Source organism: Suncus etruscus, chromosome 4 (assembly GCF_024139225.1).
Source record: "Suncus etruscus isolate mSunEtr1 chromosome 4, mSunEtr1.pri.cur, whole genome shotgun sequence".
Taxonomy (NCBI): Eukaryota; Metazoa; Chordata; class Mammalia; order Eulipotyphla; family Soricidae; genus Suncus; species Suncus etruscus.
The window spans coordinates 2653701-2679650 of NC_064851.1; the positions used below are offsets into that span (position 1 = coordinate 2653701).

Here is a 25950-nt window from a genome sequence, read left to right on the forward strand (position 1 = left end):
TGCAATGACCCCCTCCCCTCTCTGCCAAGCCCCCTCTTCCCTTCACAGGGGCCCCCATAGTTGGCAAGGACATTGTGACCTGCTTCCCACCACCCAGATTGCGGCACAGAGGAAAAGGGACGCCCAGGCCAGAGACAGAAGCAGGGGCAGACAAGGCAGGGGTGTGAAGACTGTGTTACCCCAGTTTTGCAGTGCCCTGAAAAAGACCCATAGTCAGGCATGGTGGGGTCCCCCGATCTCAATTGAGGCACCACATTCCACAGTGACCCCAAGAATAGGAAATGCTCACTCTAGTTGGCTCTGAGCCCCTGTACCCCCTCAGCCTTCTACTCTCACCAGTCAGGGCCCCGGGTCCCCCCATTACAGGCAAGGAAACTGAGGCACAGACAGGAGGCCAGAACTCTCCCTACCCTCTGCCTGGACCACTGGTGTCTGGATCCACCCTCCCTCCGCCAGGAAGGGAGGACAGGAAGTGTCCGGAGTGGTCCCACAGGGAGCACCCAGAGAGGAGCAGGACAGGCACCCAGGGTCGGGGGCGGCCACCAGCTGCCCCAGAGTCAAGCTAAGTCACTTCTCTGGACACAGCGCCGCTGCCTTCAGCCCCCGTCTGTGCTCCCTGGGGTCCCTGAGTTCTCTGACCTGTTCCCTGCCACACTCATCCACTCCACTCAGCCCTCACCAGCACCCTTTCAGGAGTGATGGGGAAGCAGGACGGAGGGCTTCCTGAAGAAAGTGGCCAGGAGAGAGACTCACCAGGCACCGTTCCCAGAGGCAGCAGATTCCACCGAGCCTGTGGGTGTGCTGAGAAGGGGATGGACAACAGGGGGGTTATAGGGGTTCCCCAGGCCCCCAAGAGCGGGCAGAACCTGCAGCTGGCTGTACCCTCCACCACAGGAAGGTGTATGGGAAGGATGGACTGAGCGCGGGGCCAGTGAGAGGGCCAAGATCATGGAGCTGTTCCAAGCCCACCTGAGGGTGGCGCCCCAAAGACGCATCGGCACCTGGTCTTGCTCCTCCCCCAGTGCTCAGAGCTCTGGACTCATTGCTTTGTGCTCTGTACACAGACCCTGTACCGAGTCAGGAAACATCTGCTCCCTTTCCCCAGAGAGATGCAGGGCTGTGATGGGGGTATGGCCGGGCCTGTCCCCCACAGCTCCACGTTCTGTTCACCCCCTGGGGGCCAGGCTGGGGGCAGAATCCCTCACCCTCATGGCACCTGGCTCCCTGCCTGGTCTTGGCCTCCTGGGACGGTGCTGGACAAGCCCCTCCCCCTGGTTCAGAGGGGCCACATGGGAGGCAGGAAGATGGAGCTCCTGGCTGCACCCCACATTATTGAGAGGCTGGAGGGGCTCAAGTTGGCATGGGCAGCGGGTGATACTCTAACCAGGGCAGTTTCGGGTGGGCCAGCTGCACCCCAAACCTGAGCATGGAGGCTCCTGGGAATCCCTGGGGGCAGTGGGGTCCTGGCTCAGCGACTGGTCACCCTCCCGACCCAGTCTGCTCTCTCCCTGCCTCCCAGTGTCACCCCAAGGCCGCACCCAGTTGAAGCCTTGAGACAACATAGGTAGCCCCTCAGGGCAAACTCCTGGCATTAGGGGGTCTGGTCCTGTCCACGGTTGTCCTTTGTCCATTCATCCCCGGGGTCCTCCACGTCTCACTCAGGTACAGCCCTGGGGACAGCCCCAAGCAGTGAGCCCCAAGCCCAGTGTGTCCGGCCCAGGGGACAGAGTGTCTGCCAAGCAGCACCTTAGACATACTTCAGTTCTTCCAGAGTTAAATGGAACCCTCAGGGCACCCCCAGTCTGTAGATATGCCTAGCTGGGAGTAGGGTCAGGGGTCCCCAGCACCCCCACAAACATAGAAAATCCTTGTCAACTACCTCTGGCCCCAAAGTTTTGTCACACACATCTCACTCACTCAGGCTCTCTGGGGACGCAGTGACCCCAGGATGGCTTCAAATGAGGAATTACCCGTCAGCCCCCCTCACCTAACCTTGGCACTCCGATATCAAAATGGCCAGAGCTAAGGCCAGGACGAGAGCCAAGATGGACTAGTGATCGGTCCTGCCTTAGCTCCCAGCTTGAACACAAATCCTCTCCTGGGTAGGGACGGCCACTAGGGAATCCCTAAAACCAGGACTGCATCCCTGAGATGCCCCTGCTCAGCCTCTGCCTTCTCGGCCCCCCGGTGTTTGCCCATAAGAGACCATGAGCACGGTCTTCACCCCCAGAAGACAGATACTCTCACCCAGAAAAGGGCCAAAGTGGGGGCGCCCTGCTGGGATTCTAACTCCCCAGCCCTGCCCAGTGCTGTCAGGAATTGGCCCCTGTTCCCACTCTGCCCCAGCACATCATGTGGGCCTGTAACCAGGACCCTCTGCCCTCGCCCCATGGGCTGCACCCACCTGTGCCCACCCTGGGTCAGGGTCCCTCTGGGTCTGCTCTCCACAGAGCAACCAACAGAGACCCCAGTCTGGGGCCCACTGGGCTGATTCTGGGGATAGTTTGTCTGGGGGTACTCTATGGTCTTTCACCCACTGGCCTCAGCTCGTCACGTCCACATTTTGAGCCCAGGACCCCCCAGTAGGGCAGAAACAGCCCCCCGAGATGTTGGCCATGTTTGCATGTGATGGTCACACCAGGGGACTCCTGTTGTTTTAATATAAGTTATTGAGTCCTAGTGTTGGTGTGGGGTCCTGCAGTGGACCTGGTGTGGGCCTCAGTTTCTCCATGTGCAGGACTGTGGACAGTTTGGAGGTCTCTGTCAGCCTCAAAGCCTCAGGGCTCTGGTTTCTGGAGTGGTCATGTCAGAAAGGGCCTCAGCTCTTGGGGGCGTTGGAGTGTTGGGTGAAGGGGATATAGGGGAGACATGGGCCCATCCCTTTCCTCCACAGGGCCCAGATGCCACTAGGGGTTCCACTCCTGTGGACAGTGGGGACCCCAGTTTCTGAGTCTCAGAGAACCATAGTCTCCAGGCTTGGGAAAGGGGGTGTCCCTCCCCCTCAGACCAGCCCCTCAGCTGCAGACACACAGGTTGGTCTGTGCCAGATGGGTGAGAGAATTCAGTCACTCACCCTGACTCCCTCCCCGGGACAGACAAACAGACAAATGGACACTCACCCCGAAATCTTCACGAGGACAGATGGAGATTCACCCAGAAACCCTCCTGGGACAGATGGATAGAAAGACATTCACCTCAAAACCCTCCCATGTACATATGGACAGATGGACACTCACCCAAGTACTCTCCCCAGGATAGATGGACATCCCTATGCCCTCTCTAGGACAGACGGACATTTCTGGCAGGGATCACAGAGGGACACAGTTGGGCTGTGACCATGATCTGGGAGGCCCAAGAGTTGCCTTGTGGGGGGGGGAGAGGCGGAGCCAGACCACAACACTGAGTAGGGGTCGCTTCGGTGGAAATGGGTCACGGAAGGGGGGTGCAGAGGATGTTTACGGCTGCCCTGGTCAGCTGCTGGCCACCGTCCCATGCCCATCACTCCAGCAACACGTCCCTGGCCGCCCCAGCAGGAAGGGGACACCTCAGGGCTGTGGTGAAAGTCGGAATAGTGGGATGGGGTGTCTGGAGTGTGTGTGCTTGAGGGGAGACCAGGGGGTGGGGTGACCAGGGAGCACGGGCTCCCAAGGGTGACTGCAGTTCCTAAGCCCACATCCCATGGGGTCCCCAGGAAGGCCCGGGAGATGCAGTTGACAGGATGGTTCTCACATCTCTGGCAGTGGCCAGTGCTCATCAGACAACAGGCCCTGGGGGAGGGGGTGTATGTCTGGGTTTAGGGGACAGTGGGCATCTCTCTGGCCTAAATCTGTGTGGTAGGCAGTCCCCTCCCAGCCTCTGGACCCCCAGTGCCTTCCCTCTGCCTGGGGATGGGAAACACCAAGATATGGGCCTGGGTGGGTCATGGCAGAGCCATTCTCAGCAGCCCTATTGTGGCTCCCATTTGGGAGTCCCCCCACATACACCATGGACCCCCAATATGGCTCCCCCCACTTCCTTCCCTCAAGAAAAGCCTGAGTTGGGGCCAGAACGATAGCGCAATGGGGAGGGCATTGGCCTTGCGGCTGACCCAGGTTTGATCCCGAGAATTGCATAGGGTCCCTTGAGGGCACAAGGAGCAATTCCTGAGCACAGAGCCAGGAGAAACCCCTGAGCACCACAGGGTGTGACCCAAAGACAAAAATAAATAAATAAAAAGCCTGTGTTTGCCCCAATAATGGGCCTCTGACTTTCCCCCTACAGAACTCCCTCCCTCTCCCCAACCCACAGAGACACCTGGCAGTTTGTGGGAGCCCTGGAGAGAATAAATCTGTTTGGGGACTCCATAGGGAAACACACTAGGCTGTCCCCAGGGGGTGGCAGCAGAGACCTCCTGAGCCCGGCCCCAGCACCCCCACCCTCACCCTGTCTCCCCACCAGCCTCCAGCTCCAAAGTCACTTTGACTTAACAAACAGGAAAAAAAAAACTTACAAAGCCCCCAGCCAGCCTAAAAAAGGTCAAAAACAGATGCTGTAGTCAGTTAAGCAGACAGATGTGGGGGCTGAGGGAACGTGGGGGGAATTGGGGGTTTCCCAAATGGTCAGTGCAGGCGAGGGTCACGGAATTCCCCCCAGTCATACCAGACCCCCTGACCCCAGCAATTTGCAAAAAGCTTCCCCAGCACCATTCCCCGGGATGGGGGTCCTGAGTTGCGAGGGGCCACACACACGGGTCCATGTCCCCGAGCCTCGAATCCACTCAGGCCCCGTCTCTCCCCGCAGAGACCTGTGCAGTCAACAACGGCGGCTGCGACCGGACGTGTAAGGACACAGCCACAGGCGTGCGGTGCAGCTGTCCCGTGGGGTTCACCCTGCAGCCCGACGGGAAGACGTGCAAAGGTCAGAGGTCAGAGGACAGAGGCCACCCCATGCCCCCAAGGGCTGGCAGGGCTATGCGAGTGGGGGGGGCGGCAACAAGGGAGAGTGGATGGGGGGGGGGCAGGTCTAGGGGTGCCAGGACAGTGGCTCCTCTGTTGCTGTCAACTCAGGGTGCTCAGGGCCCCCGCAAGGAACACGAGGGCTATGGGAAAAGGCACCCAGCATGTGATCCCTGCCAAGGAGCGGGATGTCTCTCTCACAGTCGCACCCACATCCCCCTTCGACTCCTAGACCCCCTGACTTGCAGAAGGAAGGGGAAATGGGTCTCCTGAACTCGCCTCCGGGCCCCTTATTCTTCACCCCCACCCTATGGGTCCCAGGGTAGGCAGAGTCTGAATCCCATCTCTGTCCTCGGGGGGAATCTGTCACCCCAAGACCTGTGGGAGAGACACCAGAAGGTTCAAGAACCAGGGACCAGTTCTCCCAGGACCACTGCCCTGTCCTGAGTCAGCCAAGCCCAGACGTCATGTTATACGTGGAACACAGTATGAGGGGGGGCCGAAGGCTGCTCCCCAGTGTCCCTACCAGGTCTCAAGCCCTTCCAGGATGATCCCTGAGTGCAGAGCTGGAGTGAACTGAGCCCTGAGCACCACCAGGGGTGACCCCCAAAACCAAACCACAGAGAAACTTGTTTGCAGGAGGAGAAGGGCAAGGAGGGAAGTTTGTGACATTGGCAACTTTCCATGCTTCTGTCCTTCCTCTCTGGGCCCAGGCCAGGGTCCCTGCTGCCTGCTACCTCCCTGTGGCCCCATGTCCCCGTCCTGCCTGTCTGTCTCCATCCTCTCCCTTTAATGCCCAGATACCAGGAGGAGACCGAGGCCTTCACTTGTCCCCCCTCAACTGAGATGCAGCTGGGGGACCCCGAGGGCCACCCTGGACAGCGGGTGACCCCTCACTCTCCTGCTCCCACTGTCCACCCTGTCCCCCCCGCAGACATCAATGAGTGCCTGGTGAACTCGGGGGGCTGCGACCATTTCTGCCGCAACACCGTAGGAAGCTTCGAGTGCGGCTGCCGCAAAGGCTACAAGCTGCTGACTGACGAGCGCAGCTGCCAGGGTGAGCTCCCGACCCTGGGGTGCTGTCCCTCACAGGCGACTCAGGCGACTCTGCTGCCCTGAAAGGGGAAACTGAATCTCACAGAAGGGTCCAGGACAGTGGTCTCAAACTCAATTTACCTGGGGGCCGCAGGAGGCAAAGTCGGGGTGAGGCAGGGCCACATAAGGGATTTCGCTTATAAAAAAAAAAGGGATTCGCAATAAAAAATCGCATTAGTGGGCCCGGAGAGATAGCACAGCGGAGTTTGCCTTGCAAGCAGCTGATCCAGGACCAAAGGTAGTTGGTTTGAATCCCGGTGTCCCATATGGTCCCCCATGCCTGCCAGGAGCTATTTCTGAGCAGACAGCCAGGAGTTACCCCTGAGCATTGCCGGGTGTGGCCCAAAAACAAAAACAAAAAAAAAAATCGCATTAGTAAGAAAAAAAAATCTCAAAAAATCACATTAAACATTTGCATACTCCGAAATGAACTGCTCGGGGTATGCTAATGTTTAATACGATTTTTTTCTTACTAATGCGATTTTTATTGTGATTATTCAGTAAGCGAATAATCGCGAATACTGCAATGTTTGAAGGCCAGCCTCGGGCCACAAAATGTTGTACGGAGGGCCGCAAACGGCCCGAGGGCCACGAGTTTGAGACCCCTGGTCCAGGAGCTGGAAGTCAGCAGCCCTGGGGAGGGAGCCTGGCCATAGTGCTGCCACCTGGTGGGTGACGCTGAGCATGGCAGTCGCGACACCTGGGAGCAGTGGCAAAGCAGCAAAAGTCACAGTGACCCTGGTCATAGGGCAGGGTCCGAGTGCAGGACATTGGGGAGGGTGCTTGCCTTGCACGGGCCACATGCATGCAGTCTCCGACACCCCATACGGTCCCTGGGGTCCCATCAGGAGTGATCTCGAGCACAGAGCCAGAAGTCAGTCCTGAGCACCACCGGGTGTGACCCCCAAAACCAAACGAAAGAAAATAGAAACCGAAATATTAGAGTCACATTGATCCTTTGTGGACGCCTCCGGGGAGAAGGAGGGCAGGGCTGCCCCTCATCTCCCCGTGTCCCTCTGTGCCCCTCATGTCCACGCCGCTCTGCCTCCTCCCTATACCCACAGACATCGACGAGTGCTCCTTCGAGCGCGCCTGCGACCACATCTGTGTCAACTCGCCCGGCAGCTTCCGCTGCCTGTGCCGCCAAGGCTTCGCGCTCTACGGGACCACGCACTGCGGAGGTCAGCGGATGGCAGCAGACCCCGGGGGGAATCCGTGAGGGTGGGTGGGGGTGCCAGCTCCAGGCAGAGCAGGGTTTCAAGCACCCCAAGATTGAAGCAAGAGATCGAAGCCTTTGTCGGTTCCAGTGTGAGTGAACGGGACATGTAACTGTGTGTGTGGATCCAGCACAAGTGCGAACACTTGTGCGTACATGGCGTGCGTTGGGTGTGAACACAACATGGTGTGATTGCCCTGTGTGTGCCTCTGCATGCAGCGGTTTGTGTGTGCTGAGCTTGTGTGTGGCCTGTCTGCACGAGGTACATACTCACCTGTGCACTGCCCGGCTGCCCCTCCCCACCCACAGACGTGGACGAGTGCAGCATAAACAACGGCCGCTGCGAGCTGGGCTGCGTCAACACCGAGGGCAGCTACGAATGCGCCTGCCCACCTGGGCGGCGGCTGCACTGGAACCGCAAGGACTGTGTGGGTGCGTGGCCGGGGGCCCCCTGGGCTCCCACGAGGAGGGGCCATCCACCATCCTGGTGGTGGGGTTAGCAGGAGTTTATTAAGTCTTAGCCAAGGGCAGCCTGGAAGGAGGGAGGGAGGGAGGGAGGATAGGAGGGAGGGAAGGAAGGTTTGGGTCAGGTATGGACACAGGCTGGGGGGTTGGGAGTCCGGAGTCCTAGGGAACGGAAGCTCTGGGGAACCAGGGCAGCCAAGCCTGGGCTCAGCCGCCGCAGCCCCCAGTGCTCTTGCATCAAGAGAAGCCACTTTGGGGCCGGGCGATGGCGCTAGAGGTAAGGTGCCTGCCTTGCCTGCGCTAGCCTAGGACGGACCGAGGTTCGATCCCCCGGCATCCCATATGGTCCCCCAAGCCAGGAGCGACTTCTGAGCGCATAGCCAGGGGTAACCCCTGAGCGTCACCAGGTGTGGCCCAAAAAACAAAAAAAAAAAAGAGAAGCCACTCAGGGCTCACCGTTGTGACTTCACGCACCCCACTGCCAACCCACGCAACTGGGGCATCTTCTGGGCTCTGAGCTAAGTCCCCCAAACCACGCTCTGGTCCTTCCCAGCCCAGCTGGGACTGGGACAGCAGAAATTCTCACTGATAATCAGACAGCATGATGGGGCAGTAGCAAACCCTGTTTTATGACCCCAGAGGTCCGGCTGAGCTCGAGCCTCGAAATCAGACTCAGAACACAGCGAGAGCTCTGAGCTCCGCACCACAGAACATCATGTGGGCACGGGGAGATGGGGAGGTCTTCGCCAATAGCTGGCAGTGGAGCCCGAAGCAGAAACCCCAGGCTTGCTCTGTGTTACTCTGCCAGGCTTGGGAGAGAGACCAGCTCCGGGCACGAACTCTTTAGGGGGGTGTTCCCAGGATCAGATGGTCAACCACCTCTAACGTCCCAAGCAAGCTGATGGTCTCAGCACAAGGCCCAGACTCGGTCCATCCTGTTTCATGTTAGCACCTTTGAGATGTGACCTGGACTCCCTTTGCCCAGCCCCGAGGTCCTGGGGGCAGCCAACACCCCACATCTCACATCCGCAGCCTGTGTCTTTTTTCCGCAGACACAGGCCGGTGCCTGCCTCGAGCCAAGGCCTGGCCCCGTGTGCAGCTGACCTGCAGCAAAGCAGGCGGCATCGAGACCTGCGCCCTGACCTGCCCGGCACACACGCTCTTCACGCCAGGTACCCAACGGCCCTGGGGGGCAAGATCTGGTCCCGAGACCTTGCCTGAGTCTCTGTGTCTCCCTCCCTGCACTGCACCCACTGCCTGGCAGTGTCCCTCCCGGAGTCACAGCCAGTACCACTGACCTCAAGGCCACTGCCCTGCCGCCCATCACCCTCTGAGACCCTGGGACCAGGTGTGGGAAGGGCAGGACTCTCCACACACAAAGACACACACAGATACACAGACACACAGACATACACACCACCACCACCACCTGCTTCCCCGCAGACACAGAAAACAGCTACAGTCTGAGCTGCGGGGTCCCGGGACTGCGGGTCAAGACACCCCAGAAACGCAACAGCACCGGGTCCGGCTGTTCAGGTAACCTGGCATCACACACACACCTGTGTCCCCCAAGGGTGAGCCTGTGCCCTGCAAGGTCCCCAGGCCACAGGGTGCTGGAGGTGGCCATGCCAGGCCCTGCGGAAGCATGTCCAGCTCATCACAAACCCAGGGAGCCCCATGGCTGCAGTCGCAGGGAGCAGGCTAGGACCCTCGAAGGCTTCACATCCTCACATCCTGCTACCTCAGGGCCATGTGCATGTCAGGGGTGGAACGGGGCTTCCGGTTTGTTTTCAGGGACCCAGGGTCCCCCAGATCTGTGTCCTCTAACACTCTCTTGCCACCCACCCCTATTTTTCAATGCATGAGTGGTCTGGGAAGCCAGGCACGAGGGGCCCTGCCTTCTCCCAGAGAACCCCTTGACTGGAACCCGACCTGGGAAGGAAGAAAAATGGCCCAGTCGCCTGTTGCCCTACCCCTGTGTCCAGCTGCCTTTTCCTCACCTGGCCACAGGCAAGGCCACACCTGGGGGGCTTTTGGGCTTTTTCCAGGTGCTCCCGCCACCCCCATCCGACAGAAGGCACGGTTCAAGATCCGCGATGCCAAGTGCCACCTGCAGCCCCGTAGCCACGAGCCCACTCAGGATGCCCAGCGCCAGCTGCTGCCCGGTGAGCGCCCGGTGCCTCCTGGGCAGGTCATGCCCAGCAGGGTGGCATCCTCAGAGTGGGGGTTCTGGGAAGGGGGCCAAGAAATGACCCAGCCGGCCAGCCAGCAGCAGTGGATGAGCAGATCTGATCCCGGCATTCCATGTGGTCCTCCTGAGCACAGAGCCAGGAGTCATCTCTGAGCACCAAAAGCAAGAGTGAGGGGCCGGAATAATAGCACAGCGGCAGGGCATTTGCCTTGCATTCGGCCTACCCAGGACAGGCCTGGCTTCGATTCCTGGCATCCCATATAGTCCCCTGTGTCTGCCAGGGGTAATTTCTGAGCGCAGAGCCAGGAGTGACTGACCCCTGAGTGCCACTGGCTGTGGTTCAAAAAACCAAAAACAAAACAAAAATAAAATCAGGGGGCTGGAGAGAGGACAGTGGTAGGGCATTTACCTTGAACGCAGACAATCTAGGATGGACGGTGGTTCAAATCTCAGCATCCCATATGGTCCCCTATGTCTGCCAGGAGCGATTTCTGTGCACAGAGCCAGGAATGACCCCCTGAGCATTGCCAGGTATAACCCAAAAAATAAAAAAAATCAGGAGTGAGCCCTGAGCACAGAGACAGGAGTCACCCCTGAGCAGTCAGGAGCTATCCGTGAACACAGTCAGGAGTGAGCCCTGAGCACCCCGTGTGGCCCTGATTCAGGGTGGAGGCTGTGGGCTGGGGGGGAGGTTCGGGGAGGCCCCACAGCCCCCACAGAGGCTTGTCCCGGGGCCTTCACGGGCCATGCTCCGTGCTGCAGGTGAGGAGGGCCCCTGGGCCCCCGCGGCCACAGCCGTCCCTTCCTTGTCCAGAAGGCGGCCGTGTCACCTTCGTGGCCCTCAAGTGCGACTCGTCCAGGAAGAAGCGACGTGGCCGCAAGTCCCCAGCCAAGGATGTGACGCACATCACGGCCGAGTTCGAGGTGGAGACAGAGGTGGCCGGAGCCTCAGGTGGGAGCTGAGGCTGTGGGAATCAGGGGTCTGGGGTCACAGTGGGGATCCTCCCAAGAGCAGGCGCCCCTGGGAACATGGGAGCCAACACCCCTTAGCTGCATCGGCCCTGCCTGGGCGCTGAGGAAAGACAGCCTGGGCCCCTGAGACCTCCGTCATCACCAGGAAGCAGAGGTGAACACCCAGCAGCTCTGAAGAGACCCTTGAGGGGGAGGCGGGGGCCCAAGGGTGTTAGAGCAAACAGGGCAAGGGGGCCCAGAGTAGAGCGCTTTTCCCAAGGGAGCAACCCAGGACATCTTCCTGGAATGGGTGCCCTTTGAATCGGGGCAGGTGAAAGAGAATCAGGCAGGGGAACAGACACAGAGGTCAGAGAGAGCAGGGAGGGGAGGGGAGAGGAGAGCTCAGACAGGGGGCCAGAGGGCGGCAATGTGAAGGGACCCTGGTTCTGTCCTCACACCCCCAGAATCCTGCGAGGAGCACTGTCTGCAGAAGCGTGCGGAGCAGAGCCTGCAGGCGGCCATCAGGACCCTGCGCAGGGCCATCAGCCACCAGCGCTTTTCCGTCCAGCTCGCCAGCACGCGCTATGACATAGCCCAGCGGCCAGCCAAGGCCCCCGATGGCCAAGGTGCCTGCGGCCCTGGCCAGGAGCTGCAGGATGGCAAATGCGGTGAGTGGCCTGGCCTGGCCCGGCCCGGCTCTGCCCAATCCCCATGGGGCCCTGGATAGCACTTGGGAGGGACAGGGATGGCATCCAGGCAATTATTTAAGGGTGGCACAGGGCTGGAGCTAAGGCGGGTAAGGCGTGGCCGCCCCTGTTCAATCCCCAGCTCTCAGTATGAGGTTTCTCAGAGAACCTCCAAGAGTGATCCTGAGCACAGAGCAGAAGTCAGCCCCAAGTACCACTGGGTTCCAGACAGGACTGAAAGGGCTGGGGCAGGGGCTGGAGTGAGAGAACAGCAGGGAGGGCATTTGCATGGGCCCTGCATGCAGCCAACCCAGGTTCCATCCCCGGCATCCCACATAGTCCCCCAAGCCTGCCAGGAGTGATTTCTGAGCACAGAGCCAGGAGGAACCCTGAGCTTTGTTGGGTGTGGCCCAAAAAAACAAAAACAGAAGGGCAGGACTGTGCCGGTGTACAGAGGCCGGGTTCAAGCAAAAGTTCCACGCGGCCCCTTAAGCATCCTGTGGCCATGGGGTCTCCCTGGCTCTGCCCAGCCCCTTCCACGCACGAGTCCCTCTGGGATGATCTAGTAGAGACTGTCAGGGGTTAAGGACCAGCTGCCCTAGGGGATCCCAGGGTCAGAGCTGCTGGACCTCAGGGCGTCTGTGTTAGACCCTCTGCGTGTAGCCAGCACTGCCCTAGTGTGCAGGGCGGGACCGACCCTTAGGCTGTACTGTCAGTGGCTCTGCGGCCTGGTGCTGCCCACATGCATGCACGTAACATGTGTCACGCGTCACCTTCCATGCGCCGTGCTATTTGGCATGTGGGTTGACATGTGTGGTTGTGTGGTGTGTCATATTGCCATGTTCCTGTGGTTGTCATATATGTTGTGCTGCATCATGTGTGTTTCCTTGTGATCAACTTGCGTGCATCGTGTGCTCATTTGCTTCTGTTACACGTCTGCCCATGTGAATGTGGTATGAACGCTGCACCCCTGCACGCTGCTCTCTGAACTGGGGCAGAAGGGAAGGGCTTGTGGCTGGACAGAAGGACAGACAGATGGGCGTGGAGTGGACAGAACAAAGCCAGGAAGAGCTGGGGACCCAGCTAGAGGGAATTGGGGGACGGGTTCTGCTGGAGGGGTGCCAGAGCAGGGTCAGGCCTGGGGGCATCAAATACACACAGACCCACAAGCTCATACATTCACCTCACACACACACAAATACACAGACACTCACGCCTGCCCACAGACCCCTGGTGGCCCCTCTGCAGCCCCTCCCTCCCTCCCTGTGCCCTGCAGTGCCCTGCGGGCCTGGCACCCACTTCCACGGAGAACTGAACCAGTGCGCACCCTGCCCGCCGGGGACCTACCAGGACGGGGAAGGCCAGCTCAGCTGCTCCCCATGTCCCAGCGGCGAAGGGCTGGGCCTGGCGGGTGCCCGCAACGTGTCGGAGTGCGGAGGTGGGTGCAGGCTTCTGGGGAACAAGAGGTGGGACGGGGGCACAGCAGGGGGCCACAGGAACCCCAAAGCCCCTGGTCTTGGTAGTAGCTCGAACCCACTGAGCTCTGCCCGGCCGTCCAGGCCAGTGTCTGCCAGGGTCCTTCTCAGCCGACGGCTTCCGGCCCTGCCAGGCCTGCCCAGTGGGCACGTACCAGCCCGAGCCCGGCCGCACCAGCTGCTTCCCCTGCGGGGGTGGCCTGCTGACCACACACGAGGGCACCACCTCCTTCCAGGGCTGCGAGGCCAAAGGTACCGCCTGTCCACTCCTACCTGCCATACCCTCCACTGCCCCCCTCCACCGTCCTACCAGGCCCCAGGGAGCCCTGTCCCTGCTGAGCTGAGCAGAGCAGAGACACTCACACAGGCCAGGAACAAGAGCAGCGCGGGGGAACCCTTTGCCCCCTCCTAGCCTGGCCCAGCCCCCACCTCAGAGCCCCACAATCTGTCCCCGACCCGCACCCCTCCCCGAGGGCACGGTCGGTGGCACAGCCCAGCCCCCCCCCGCAGTGCACTGCTCGCCCGGCCACCGCTACAACACCAGCAGCCACCGCTGCATCCGCTGCCCCGTGGGCACCTACCAGCCCGAGTTCGGCCAGAACCACTGCGTGGCCTGCCCCGGCAACACCAGCACCGACTTCGACGGCTCCACCAACATCACCCACTGCAAGAGTAGGTCCGGGCGCCTCGGTCCGCTCCCCTGCCAGCTGGCCCACTTCCCCAGCCAGGGAGGGAGCGACGGGGTGGGGGCAGGGGAAAGCAGGGGAGCTCGATGAGTCTCTGTGTCTTTATGTCTGTGTGTCTGTCTCTGTACATCTCTGTCTCTGTGTGTCTGTTTCTGTCTATCTCTGTTCTCCATCTCCGTGTCTCTGTACATTTCTGTCTGTCTGTGTCTTTGTCTTTGTCTGTGCCTGTGTGTCTCTGTCTCTTTCTTTTTTTGGGGTTTTGGGGGTCACACCCGGCAGTGCTCAGGGGTCACTCCTGGCAGGCTCGGGGGACCATATGGGATGCCAGGATTCAAACCAATGACCTGCCTGAAAGGCAAATGCCTTACCTCCATGCTATCTCTCTGGCCCATACATCTGTCTCTTTCACTCTGTGTCTGTATGTCCCTGTTGTTGTGTGCATCTCTGATTCTGTCTCTGTCTCTTTCTGTGTGTCTCTGCGTGTGTCTGTCTCTGTGGGTCTCTGCATCTCTGCACCTGTCCTGTGGGTTGAGGATGCGCTTGTGTGTCTCAGGAATCTCTTGTCTCACTGGGGGTCTAGTGGCGTCCACAGAGGCCACCCCCACTGGCCCAGGAGCCTACTTCCTGGGACCTGCTCTGCCCCTCTTTGGAAGGAGTGAGGGACTCAGGCAGGCAAGAGGATGGCCGGGGGGGGGTGGGGTAAGTAGGAGGGGTGCAGACTGAGCCGGTGCCCCCAGACCAGCACTGCGGCGGCCAGCTGGGAGACTACACGGGCTACATCGAGTCCCCCAACTACCCTGGTGACTACCCCGCCAACGCCGACTGCGTGTGGCACATCTCCCCGCCGCCCAAGCGCAGGATCCTCGTGGTGGTCCCCGAGATCTACCTGCCCGTGGAGGACGAGTGCGGGGACGTCCTGGTCATGAGGAAGAGCGGTAGGTGCCAGGCAGGGCAGGGCCGGTCGGGTGCCACAGTCAGGAGGGCTTCCTGGAGGAGAGGGGCCAGGGCTGGAAGTGGGGAAGTGGGACGGAGTGGGTGCCAGAGGGGTCCCACGTGCCTGCACCCCCAGCCTCGCCCACATCCGTCACCACCTATGAGACCTGCCAGACGTACGAGCGGCCCATCGCCTTCACCTCCCGCTCGCGCAAGCTCTGGGTCCAGTTCAAGTCCAACGAGGGCAACAGCGGCCGCGGCTTCCAGGTGCCCTACGTCACCTACGACGGTAGGCACGACCGGGCTGGGGTCAGGGGTCAGGGATCGGGCGGTAGGCACGACCGGGCTGGGGTCAGGGGTCGGGGATCGGGCGGTAGGCACGACCGGGCTGGGGTCAGGGGTCGGGGATCGGGGGCCGGGGTCGCCCATCCACACCGAGCCCCCCTCCCGGCAGAGGATTACCAACAGCTCATAGAGGACATTGTTCGCGACGGGCGCCTCTACGCATCCGAGAACCACCAGGAGATCCTCAAAGTGAGGACCCCAGGGGACCCCGACCATGGGCAAGAGGGGATGGGTGGGATCCTGACCTCGAGTTCCTGGGCAGGTGTCGCAAGGAGTCTAGAACCGAGTCTATGGTCCGTGGCAGGGCCCACGGGCTGGGGCAGTCTGGTGAGGGGTCTGAGGTCCTGGAGGGGTCAGCAGGGAGTTGGAGGGTCCAGGAGTTTGAGAGCAGGTGTCCTGGGGTGTGTCCATGGCAGGGCAGGGTCCCCAGCTAGGCCTTTGAGGCCCCAGGCCTGCTCAGTATCCCCCTCTCCCACCTCCCCATCTCCTTCCTCCCTCCTCCCCATCTCCCCCTCTTCCTCCTCCCCTACCCCCTCCTTCCTTCTCCCTATCTCCCCCTCTCCCTCCTCCTCATCTCCCACCCACCGACAGGACAAGAAACTGATCCAGGCCCTGTTCGACGTGCTGGCGCACCCACAAAACTACTTCAAATACACAGCTCAGGAGTCCCGTGAGATGTTCCCACGTTCCTTCATCCGCCTGCTACGCTCCAAAGTCTCACGCTTCCTGCGGCCCTACAAGTAGCCAAGGAGGCTTCCTCCAGCCCTAGGAGCTGCTGTGGGGCTGTGGGTAGGTCCTCGAGGAAGCGAGGATCTGGCGGTGTGCGTGGAGACACCCCGGGGCAGGGGCTTTGCCAAGCAGGTCCCCGCCCCCAGGGCTGCGGGGCTGTCGGAGACCCCTGAAAGCGTCCAAGGAAGTGCTATCGATATATATATGAATATAAATATAAATTTATCTATTCTCTATTTGCGGGTGCTGAAGGCGCCTCCTGTCTGCTGCACCATCACGCACCACCCTCGGGCCCACAGCCCTTGCGAAGCCCTTCCTGGATGCAGGGAGAGGACACGGCCCCTTGTCCTGAGACAGGACCTGGGACCCCTGTGGAAGCGGCCAGACCCCCCCCAGGCCCAGACTTGGGGCGGCGTCACTGGGCAGATCCTATGGATCCTGGCGCTTCCCACCAGCCCACCCGGTCCCCCCAGACCCAGGTGGACCCAACAGGAAGCAGCCCCAGAGACCATTTACAAGTGTGGACCTAGGAAAGGGAGCCTGGCAGGTGGGGGGATTCAGACCCCAGCCTGGCCTCAGAGCCCCCCAGAGTAATTCTGGGGCCTTCCAGGGCTCCCCTGGACTCTGATTCTGCCCCCACCCCCTGCTGTGCCCAGACCCAGCTTGGGGTGATGCCCAAATGCGGGACCCTCACAGGTCATCTCCGTGTGGCTCCCCCTTGGCCCCCCGCTGCCACAGAGCTTTCAGTCCACTTCCTGCTGAGGAATCGGGACTCCCCTCCTTGTGGTCTGGTGGTCTCGGGGAGAGAAAGTGCCCTGGACCCCCAGCATGGTTCCCAGTTGAGGGTCACAGGTAGAAAAGAACCCAGGTGAGGCCTGAGGAAGGACACGGCCAAGGGTGGGGTACAGGGCCCCCTGTCTGAAATGCCACCTGCTGCTGTGCCCAGACAATGACCTGGGACATCCCAGAGCCCCCAACACCTGCTGCAGGGACCTGTGAAACATCCAGTAGGAAGCGCCTCACAGCCCCTGGAACGGAACCAAGGAGAAGCTTCTGGAATCAAATCCATTGGCAGGAGACTCTGGGCCCTGGGAGAGGCACAGGCCTGGGGGACAGTGGTCAACAGGGACAGGCTCCCATCTCCCCCATCTCCGGTATCCTCTGCAGTTCAGAACCCAGGAAAGGGGAGACTAAAAGTTAGAGGACCAGTGATGTTGGGGTCAACGGAGTCCCACAGAGTGATACTCTGGGGCTCCACTGCCCACTCACGCACCCCAAGCAGCCACCCAGGTCGAGATCCACTTCTGGCGGGTTGTGATGGACATTTGGAGGTCTCAGGGTGCCTCGCCGACCCCTCAGGAAAGAGCTGCTGGCTTTGGTTTTGGGGGTCCCAGGAGTTAGAGGGTGCTGGAGGGGGCTCTGGACACAGAGGGGTGGCTGCCCCCAACCGCTGCCTGGCTCCCTCTGCCTCTCTGCCCCATGCTGGGGTGCTCACCCCACCAAAGACACAGTGGACAAAGGGACTGAAGGGCCCAACTCGGAGACCAGGACCCACCTGCATGTGGACAAAGTGGGACAGCGCCTCTTGGAGGACACCCGAGGCAAAACAGCCCCCCACCAGGGCAGGCAAGGCTCTCAGATCACCCATGCTCCCCAAGTTCAGCAAGAAATCAAGAGGACCCAGAAGCCAACTGCAGGGTCACCTCTGTCTCATGCAGGGACCCAGCCCAGGAGCAAGACAGAGTCAAAGGCCCCAGCAAGGAGCTGAGTTTCCACAAACCCCCAAAACACATCGGACCCCCAAAGCAGATGTTCCGGGGATGTGATGGGGAAGACATGTGGGCACAGAGAGGAGGGTGGGATCTGCCTTGGGGATACAACGGAGAAAAGTGGGTCCTGCATTAGCTGTGCTCACAGGGGCCTGAAGCTGGCAGTGAGGGCAGGACAAACATGGCTGATCTCAGTCCACCACCACCCCCAGCCTGCTCCGGAAAAAGCACCTCTGGACTCCATTGGAGGGACAGGGTCCGGGCTCCCCACCTCTGCCCACAGCAGGAACCAGGGGTCCAAGTGGTTGAGGGCATCATGTCCACATACCCAAGTTCTCTCGCCCTGGCTGCTGACTTCTTTCTTGTGTCTGACGCCACGTCGGTCCCAGGAGTGGGACCCGCCTCACAATAAATGAGAAATATGCCTCTCGAGTCTTTTATTCTCGTGGAAATGGGGTGGGGGAGGATTTACAGTGAAGAAATTCCCGGGAGCAATGGAAGACAAAGTCATGGGTGTCTGAACCAGAGTGCTAGATAGTGGATAAGATGCCTGCCTTGCTCATGGTTGACCCAGGTTCGATCCCAGGCATCCTCTATAGTCCCCTGAGCACTGCCAGGAGTGATTTCTGAGTGCAGAGCCAGGAGTAACCCCTGAATCGCTGAGTGTGGTCCGCAAACAACAAACAGACCAAAAAAAAAACCAAAACCATGGACCTTTTCATTAAACACTGGTGTGTGTGTCTGTGTGTGTGTGTGTGTGTGTGTGTGTGTGTGTGTGTGTTTTCCCCTTATGCCTACAAAGAAGATGCAGGAGTCCTTTCCACCCTCCTCAGGCCTGATATAGGAGGGGAGTGTTTGTGGCCCAGCCACTCAGACCCCTCTCAGGGTTTCGGAGAGCAGCTGTGGGGACCTGCTGAGGAAGTCTGGCTGCCCATCCAAACCCCTGCTCACCAGGCAAGCTGCCCAGAGAGTCTAAAAGCCCCAAAGGGGGTGATCTCTGGTCTAGGGTAGATAATTCTGTCCTTCAGCTCTGGGGAAATGGGGAGGGGTCCAGTGCCCAGTAGGTGTTCCTGGGCCAGGGCCACCCTGGATCCTGGGCTTCAAATCTGGGCCCGGAGCAATAGTACAGCAGGGAGGGCATCTGCCTTACACGCGGCAGACCAGAGTTCAATCCCTGGCATTCCCCAGTGGTCCCCTGAGCACCACCTGGAGTGGTCCCTAAGTACAGAGCCAGGAGTCAGCCCTGAGGGCCGCCAGGTATGGTTCCAAACCTCCGCCTCCCAGAAAATAACAACATTCTTACTCAGGCATGGAAACTCCTGGGTTCTGTTTGTTTTTATTACTGTTTTGGGCTTACTCCTACCTCTGCACTCTTGTTAAGGGACTCTAAGGGATAAGGGGGGATCGAACCTGGGTCGGCCCCTGGCATGGCCGTGACTCTATGTGACCTCAGGCCTGCTTCTTCACCCTAGAGTGCATGGGGCCAGCACCACAACCAACGTAAGGCCTATCCTATGGGATGCTGGAGAAGAAACCCAGGTGGGCTTCGTGCAGGCAAGGGCCCTCCCTGCCCACAGTACATCGTTCGGAGCCCCAGGAGAGATCGGTCTTCCACAGCACCTTTAAATGCCTTTTAGAAAAAAAAATTCAGGTTTTAATTGCAAGATTTCAGAAAGAATTTATACACACATATGCCCAATACAATGTAAGGAGGGGTGGGGGCAGTTCCTGCTACACCAGAATTTGCTGGAACCCTCTGGGCCCAGTGTGGCGCCAACAACAGCTCTGCCGCACCCAATGGTGCGTGCCTCGATTTCCCCTGCAGAAAAGCCTGAGTCCCCACTCCCAGGCGGCCAAGGCATTGCTGGGGTTAAAAAAGGCCCAAACCGGGCCCGCGCGTGCGCAATGCGTCCCTCCGACAGCTCCGGAGAAGCGACCTGTGTGCGCGTGCGCGTTCCTGGGTGCCCATGCGCGCGAGAGACAGACAAACAGACAGACAGACAGACAGACAGACAGACAGACAGACAGACAGACAGACAGACAGACAGAAGGAGGCGGGGCCCTTCTGCGCATCTCCCAAGACGCACGCGCACTGAGGCGTCTCACAGTCCGGCCTCCCGGGACTCACCCCCTGCCGTCGCGTGTGCGCATGCGCGAGCCCCGAAGCACACGCGCAAAGCGTCCCTCCCTTGGCCGGCCCCGGCGTGCGTGCGCGTGCCTGCGTGCGTGCGCGGGCACGAGCCGGGGGCGCAGGCGCGCTGCGTCTTCGGCCTTCCGAGGGTTCCGCGGCGAAGGGAAGCCCGGGCTGCGTGCGCGTGCGCGTGTGTGCGTGCGCGCGCGTGTGGAAGGGAGGCGGGGCCTCTTCCGGCCGGTCCCGGGACCAAGACGCCGCCATGGACGGGGATGCGGTGCAGGAGCCGGAGGCCGCGCGGGCCCGGCCCGACTTCGCGGAGCTGTACGGCGCGGCGCTGCGGGCGTCCGGCGTCCCCGAGCGCTACTGGGAGCGGCTCCTGCACAAGCTGGACCACGAGGTGCGCGCGGGGAGATGCGGGCCAGGCCCAAAGTCTGGCGCTGCTCCTGGCACAGTGCTCGGGGAGCACTGTTGGCAGAGTCCAGGTGGAGCCTGGAGTGGCTGTCACCCCACATTGCAAACTGGGAGAAGAGGGGGCGTCTAGGCTGCAGCAGATCCAGCAGGGAGAAGCCATGGGCTCGCCTGTGTGTGTCCCCCCCAGGCCCACAAGGGCCATTCCGGGGTGCTTTGAGGGGGCAGCACCCCACAAGCCCGCGCCTTTCCCCTGGGACTCGCCCCAACCCCAACCCCGCCTGCTCGCCTTTGCCAGCTCTGGGGTGTGCAAGGGAGCCCGAGCAATTTGTAGGTGGCATGAGCTGCCCGGCTTAAGGAGGATCTTGGGGGGACAAGGGGCTAGGGGGAGGCTGGGAAGCCAGTCCAGGGCGTCCTGGGGCGGCTCTCAGGCACCGCACCCCGCCACACCCACCCCCGTCCTGCCCTGGCATGTGCTTTGCCCAGGCCCCGCTCACAGCACCGGCGACAAGGCTGGCATGAGTCACCCGGCTGCTGCCCAGTGGAGGGATGCAGCGTGATTTGAGGGGCAGAGTGGCACACAGATGGGACCCATCTTCCAGTTTTCTTCTGCCCAGGGCCTTAACGTCCTTCTCTGCCCAGTGTCAACCCCCTGCCCAGCTGAGTGAACACCCTTGATTCATGGGGCTCCATCCACAGGCTAATTCTAACGGGTTTTTTTGGTTTCGGATCACACCCAGAGGTGCTCAGGGGTTCCTCCTGGCTCTGCGCTCAGAAATCGCCCCTGGAAGGTTCAGGGCACCCCATGGGATGCCAGGAATTAAACCCAGGTCTGTCCTGGGTCAGTTGCATGCAAGGCAAACGCCTTGCTGCTGTGCTATCTCTCAGCCCCTTATTCTAACTCTTTTTATTTGCGGGGGGAGGGGGTTTGGGCCATACCCGGCGGTACTCAGGGTTGACTCCTAGCTGTCTGCTCAGAAATTGCTCCTGGTAGGCTCGGGGGACCATATGGGACACCGGGATTCGAACCGACCACCTTTGGTCCTGGATCGGCTGCTTGCAAGGCAAACGCCGCTGTGCTATCTCTCCGGGCCCTTATTCTAACTCTTTAACCACCATGGGTCTGCCATGCTCGGGTCCACTCAACCAGTGGACCCAAACTACTCAACCACTCAACAACCCTTTCCCAGGAGAGGCACTGAGGGGAGACTACAAGGATCTGTCCTTCCCTGTTGACCTCACCGACATCCTGTGGGCAAGGCCCGTGCCACAAGAAAGCGCCAAGCAGACAGCATCCTGGTCACTTGGATGAAATCTGGGGCCATCTGGAGAAGTTTGGGGAAGATGCTGGCTGGGGTCACCTAGGGGCATCACCCAGACGTGGACCAGCCTGACTCTGCCCAGGCTTCGGGCAGGGACATGCTTGTGGGAATTCCTCCTTCACCACCATGTGGCCCGCAGGTCCTGGATGCTGGGGAGATGTTCGGGATCATGCACGTACAGGAAGCCGAGGAAGAGGAGGAGGAGGAGGCCACGGCCGGTGAGGCCACGCAGCGCAACCCCAATCCGGGCTCTGAGCTCAGCTACAAGGTCATCGTCACCAGCGAGGACGGGCTCCGCGCTGGGGACCCCAACAGGTGGGGACCCCCGCGGGGTGGCCATCCGGGGTCCCCCCAGCTTGGCCACACACACCACCCTCACCCCTGGACCTGTGTTCCACAGCATCTTCCTCATCGATCACGCCTGGACCTGCCGCGTGGAACATGCCCGGCGGCAGCTGCAGCAGGTGCCCGGCCTTCTGCCTCGCATGGCCAGCCTGATGGGCATCGCCTTCCATGGGGAGCTGCCCGGACCCCGCACCGTCGACCTGGTCCTCGAGGAGATGTGGAAGTTCAACCAGACCTACCAGCTGGCCCACGGGGTAAGACGAGCCGACAGAAGCCTGTCCAGGGGGAACGGATCTCATCCTCCCAGCGTCCTCCTTCCCCAGTGCTCAGTCCCTCCTGTCTTAGTTGGGAAAGATTTGATTCCTAGATGTCACCTACTCCAGGAAGTTCTCCCTCAACTCAAGAGCTCACTTTCCCTCTGCCCTCCACTGTCCATTGGCCTGGGTTGGAGGGGACAATGTCTGTGGACAGAGGATGAGGCCCACGGGGTGTGCTTCCCTTCCCCCCTAGACAGCTGAGGAGAAGGTTCCTGTGTGGTACATCATGGACGAGTTCGGCTCCCGAATTCAGCACTCAGACACGCCCAGCTGTGCCACGGCACCCTTCTTCTACCCGCCGCAGGGTGCGGCCTACACTCTGCTCTGGCCCCTGCGGGACCTGCTCAGTGGAGGTGAGTCGCCCGCCCGCTCGCCCCAGGCACATCCTGCACACGAGCACGTGTGTTCCTGACATGGGGCCCATGTGTCTCCGCAGAGGAGGTGACCCGGGACTTCGCCTACGGGGAGACGGACCCTCTGATCCGGAAGTGCATGCTGCTGCCCTGGGTCCCGGCAGACCTGGGCGACCTCAGCTCCAGCACACCGGAGCCGCCGGACCAGCACTACCAGGTATACCCGCTCTGGGCCAGGAGTGGGTGTAGGGTATCCCCTCCTGGGCGGGAGCCAGGCCCCACGGTCATCGCTGGCAATGCAGGTCATGCCGACATGGTTGTCGGCCCCAGTGGGCCTCAAGCCCCACACCAAGGGGGTTCTGGAGGTCACCCCTGGAGGACCCCTCATTCCCAGACCTCGGCCTCCTTGTAGGCGATCCTGCAGGAGAACAAGGAGTCGCTTCCGGTGCTCATCGAGACGCCAACATACTCCCGGGAACACATTTTCAAGTAGGGCTCCTCGCCCCCCATTCTCTTAGGGCATCAAGGGTCTGGGAATGGGGAAGGGACCGCCCCAGCTTGTTCCCACCCTCAGGCGACTCATTTCTGATGTGGCCACACTGATCCAGAGCCGTGTGCGGTCCTGAGTGGACCCCGCCGGGCCTCTCTCATCTCCTCCCTTCCTGGCCCCAATGCCTGGGCAAGCCCCTGGGCATTGACGCCCACCTTCCTAGGGGTAGGTCGGGGTAGGCCACGGTGGGGGGTCTGCCCCGTGCCCCTCTGTGGTGTCAGGCGCTGCCTCCCAGGGCCAGGCCTGGCTGGGCCATCACTGCCTCAGCTCCAAGGAGTCACTGCCAGGGTTTTGAGGTGGGATTCGGGGCCCCCTAGTTGGCCCGCTCACACTCCCCTCCCCCCAGGGTGCACACAGACGTGGCCCAGGTATACCACAACCTCACACACCCCCGTTTCGTCTTCACCTCGAGGGAGGCCGAAGCCGACATCCTTCACCACTTCTCCCACTTCAAGGACTACCGGTGAGGGGAGCCCCCCCGACCCCATGCCCAGCCCCACACCCACCCCCACCCGCAGGGCCCCCCCTCACCCGCCACCACCCCTGCCACCCGCAGGAGCTTCAGCCGGGAGCGGCCTCGAGTGATGCTGAACCAATTCCCCTGCGAGTCTCTCCTCACCGTCAAGGACTGCCTGGCAGCCGTGGCCCGGCGTGTGGGGGGCCCGGACGGCCCCGCCTGGCTCCCTCGAACCTTCAACCTGCGCACGGAGCTGCCACAGTTCATCAGCTACTTCCAGCAGCGGGAGAGGCGGTGAGAGTTCGCGCATGTACGCGCACGTGTCACGTACAACCCGCCTTGAGTGCACCCGGCTGGGGGGCCCCCCCACCAAGCCGCACTGTGCCTGTCCCCAGGGGCGAAGATAACCACTGGATCTGTAAACCCTGGAACCTGGCACGCAGCCTGGACACGCACATCACCAAGAGCCTTCATTGCATCATCCGGCACCGTGAGAGCACCCCCAAGGTGAGTGGGGGGAGCACCCCCGAGGCTTCTGTCTGTGCCAAGCCAGAATCGGGGCCACGGAGCCCTCTGGCCTCCAAGGCAGAGCCCAGGATGGGGGTCCGCCACCCCGCGTGACAGCCGCCCGTGCAGGTGGTGTCCAAGTACGTGGAGGACCCGGTGCTCTTCTTCCGAGACGACGTGGGCCCCGTCAAGTTCGACATCCGCTATGTGGTGCTGCTGCGCTCTGTGCGGCCGCTGCGGCTCTTCGTCTATGATGTCTTCTGGCTGCGCTTCTCCAATCGGTGCGTGGGCCGGGGGACCCCGGGAGTTCCGCCTGTGCCCCTGGACCCAGAACTCCTGGGCCTCACCCAGCCCTTACCCCTCGGCTGACCACAGCCATCTGTCCTTCCCTCCGTCCCACACAGGCCCTTCTCGCTCGATGACTTGGACGACTACGAGAAGCATTTCACAGTCATGAACTACGACCCTGAAGTGACCCTGAAGCAGGTAAGGGGCGTCCCCAGGTAGCACAGCCGTGGGCCATGGCCAAGGGGGCAAAAAAACAACCCCATTCCCAACCCCTCTCCTGACTCTGTTCGCTCATCCAAGGCCCCAGTGGGTGCTGGGTGGGCCCCCTGGAGGCGGGAGACAGTGGTGGCGGCCCTGCTGTCCCATCTTGTCCCATCACGCAGTCGCCTCAGGGAGCCCCCAGCCTGACAGCCATGTCTACACAGGTCCATCACAACCACTTCGTCCCCGAGTTTGAGAGGCAGTACCCCGACTTCCGCTGGAAGAAAGTCCAGGTGAGCCAGGTGGGGAGACGAGGCCCCCAGCAGGGACCACGCAGCCCTGCTGCAGGACCCTGGAACCCACACGGCGCCCCTTGGCCCCCGCAGGCCTCCATCTTCCAGGCCTTTGTGGAGCTGATGCAGGCGGCCAGTGCCAAGCCGCCACCCCTGGGCCTGTGCGACTACCCGTCATCCCGGGCTGTCTATGCCATCGACCTGATGCTCAAGTGGGACCGGCGCCCTGATGGTGAGGGCAGGGAGGGTGGCAGGGAATGTAGGGCAGGGCAGGGGGGTGCCCAGGCCCCAGTCGTCCACACGCCGATGCCCACCCGCCTGCTGTGCCTGCAGGGAGTCGCGTGATGCAGCCGCAGATCCTGGAGGTGAACTTCAACCCCGACTGCGAGCGGGCCTGCAAGTACCACCCCACCTTCTTCAACGACGTCTTCAGCACCTTGTACCTGGACGACTTCGAGTGCTGCAACGTCACCCGCCTCGTCTAGGCCACGGGGAGCCTGCAGCCACCGGCTGTGTGTGTCCCGTCCCTGAACCCCGACCCCGCAGAGGGCTGCATTCCGCTTTGATTCTGGGATCTCGGGGGACGAGGGGTGGCGGCTGACCCTGCTCCATCCGTGTCCCCCTACACTGTCCGTCCACCCATTCCTGTTTCTAGGGCCCTTTGAGACGCCCCTGGGCAGCCTGGCTGAAGCCAAAAGGATTTTGGGGGTGAAACTGGACATCCACTTATGCCCCCCCTACGGTGGGGGGGGGGTCTTCCAAGTAGCCAACGGTGGACAAGGGTGCGCCCCTCAGGGTCTCTCCCTGGAGGGAGCTGCCTATGTCTTCCTCAGTCCGGGAGCCTTCGTTCCACATTAAAGATCGTGTTTTCATTATCACTGCCTGCCTCATTCTCCCTTAGAGGTCAGGAGACCTCGGTTCGATCCCCAGCATCCCATAGGGTCCCCCAAGCCCTGCCAGGAGTAACCTGAGCACCGCCAGGTATGGCCCAAAACCCAAAAAATTGTCCCGTAGCTTTTTTAAATGTTTTTTTTTTTTTTTTTTTGGTTTTTGGGTCACACCAGGCAGTGCTCAGGGGTTATTCCTGGCTCCAGGCTCAGAAATTGCTCCTGGCAGGCACGGGGGACCATATGGGACGCCGGGATTCGAACCGATGACCTCCTGCATGAAAGGCAAACGCTTTACCTCCATGCTATCTCTCCGGCCCCTAAATGTTTTTTTTTTTTTTGGGGGGGGGGCTAGGTCTAAAAATACTACACCCAGATATAGGGATAATTCCTGGCTCTGCACTTTGGACTCA

At 61.0% G+C, this 25950-nt stretch overlaps 2 protein-coding genes across 2 annotated transcripts in view; both read left to right on the forward strand.

Annotated features, from left to right (window-relative positions):
• SCUBE1 (signal peptide, CUB domain and EGF like domain containing 1) overlaps positions 1-15787 on the forward strand; it is a 53091-nt gene extending 37304 nt beyond the window's left edge. Inside the window, exons 8-23 of the mRNA XM_049771522.1 lie at positions 4780-4896; positions 5869-5991; positions 7094-7210; positions 7555-7677; positions 8763-8882; positions 9154-9246; positions 9759-9875; positions 10716-10853; positions 11317-11520; positions 12815-12976; positions 13098-13265; positions 13524-13685; positions 14437-14634; positions 14769-14921; positions 15087-15166; positions 15569-15787. Coding sequence (XP_049627479.1) covers positions 4780-4896; positions 5869-5991; positions 7094-7210; positions 7555-7677; positions 8763-8882; positions 9154-9246; positions 9759-9875; positions 10716-10853; positions 11317-11520; positions 12815-12976; positions 13098-13265; positions 13524-13685; positions 14437-14634; positions 14769-14921; positions 15087-15166; positions 15569-15721 — 2228 coding nt within the window. The 3' untranslated portion in view covers positions 15722-15787. The remainder of the gene's footprint in view (positions 1-4779; positions 4897-5868; positions 5992-7093; positions 7211-7554; positions 7678-8762; positions 8883-9153; positions 9247-9758; positions 9876-10715; positions 10854-11316; positions 11521-12814; positions 12977-13097; positions 13266-13523; positions 13686-14436; positions 14635-14768; positions 14922-15086; positions 15167-15568) is intronic.
• A 4053-nt stretch (positions 15788-19840) lies between these two features.
• On the forward strand, positions 19841-25525 carry TTLL12 (tubulin tyrosine ligase like 12). Its single transcript, XM_049771574.1, has 14 exons — positions 19841-20006; positions 21479-21654; positions 21740-21938; positions 22195-22354; positions 22438-22571; positions 22767-22843; positions 23251-23367; positions 23461-23655; positions 23757-23868; positions 23998-24149; positions 24273-24354; positions 24582-24650; positions 24744-24882; positions 24984-25525. Exons 1-14 carry the CDS (start codon positions 19869-19871, stop codon positions 25133-25135), a joined length of 1902 nt encoding a protein of 633 aa, XP_049627531.1. The 5' UTR covers positions 19841-19868; the 3' UTR covers positions 25136-25525.
• The last annotated feature ends 425 nt before the right edge of the window (positions 25526-25950 follow it).

Bases quoted from the DNA above. Each gene is read 5' to 3' on its own strand.
- TTLL12 (XM_049771574.1), top strand. From the start codon at position 19,869: ATGGACGGGGATGCGGTGCAGGAGCCGGAGGCCGCGCGGGCCCGGCCC. The intron at 22,844-23,250 runs GTAGGGCTCCTC...CCCTCCCCCCAG, and splicing joins TCCCGGGAACACATTTTCAA to GGTGCACACAGACGTGGCCC. The intron at 24,150-24,272 runs GTGCGTGGGCCG...CGTCCCACACAG, and splicing joins TGGCTGCGCTTCTCCAATCG to GCCCTTCTCGCTCGATGACT.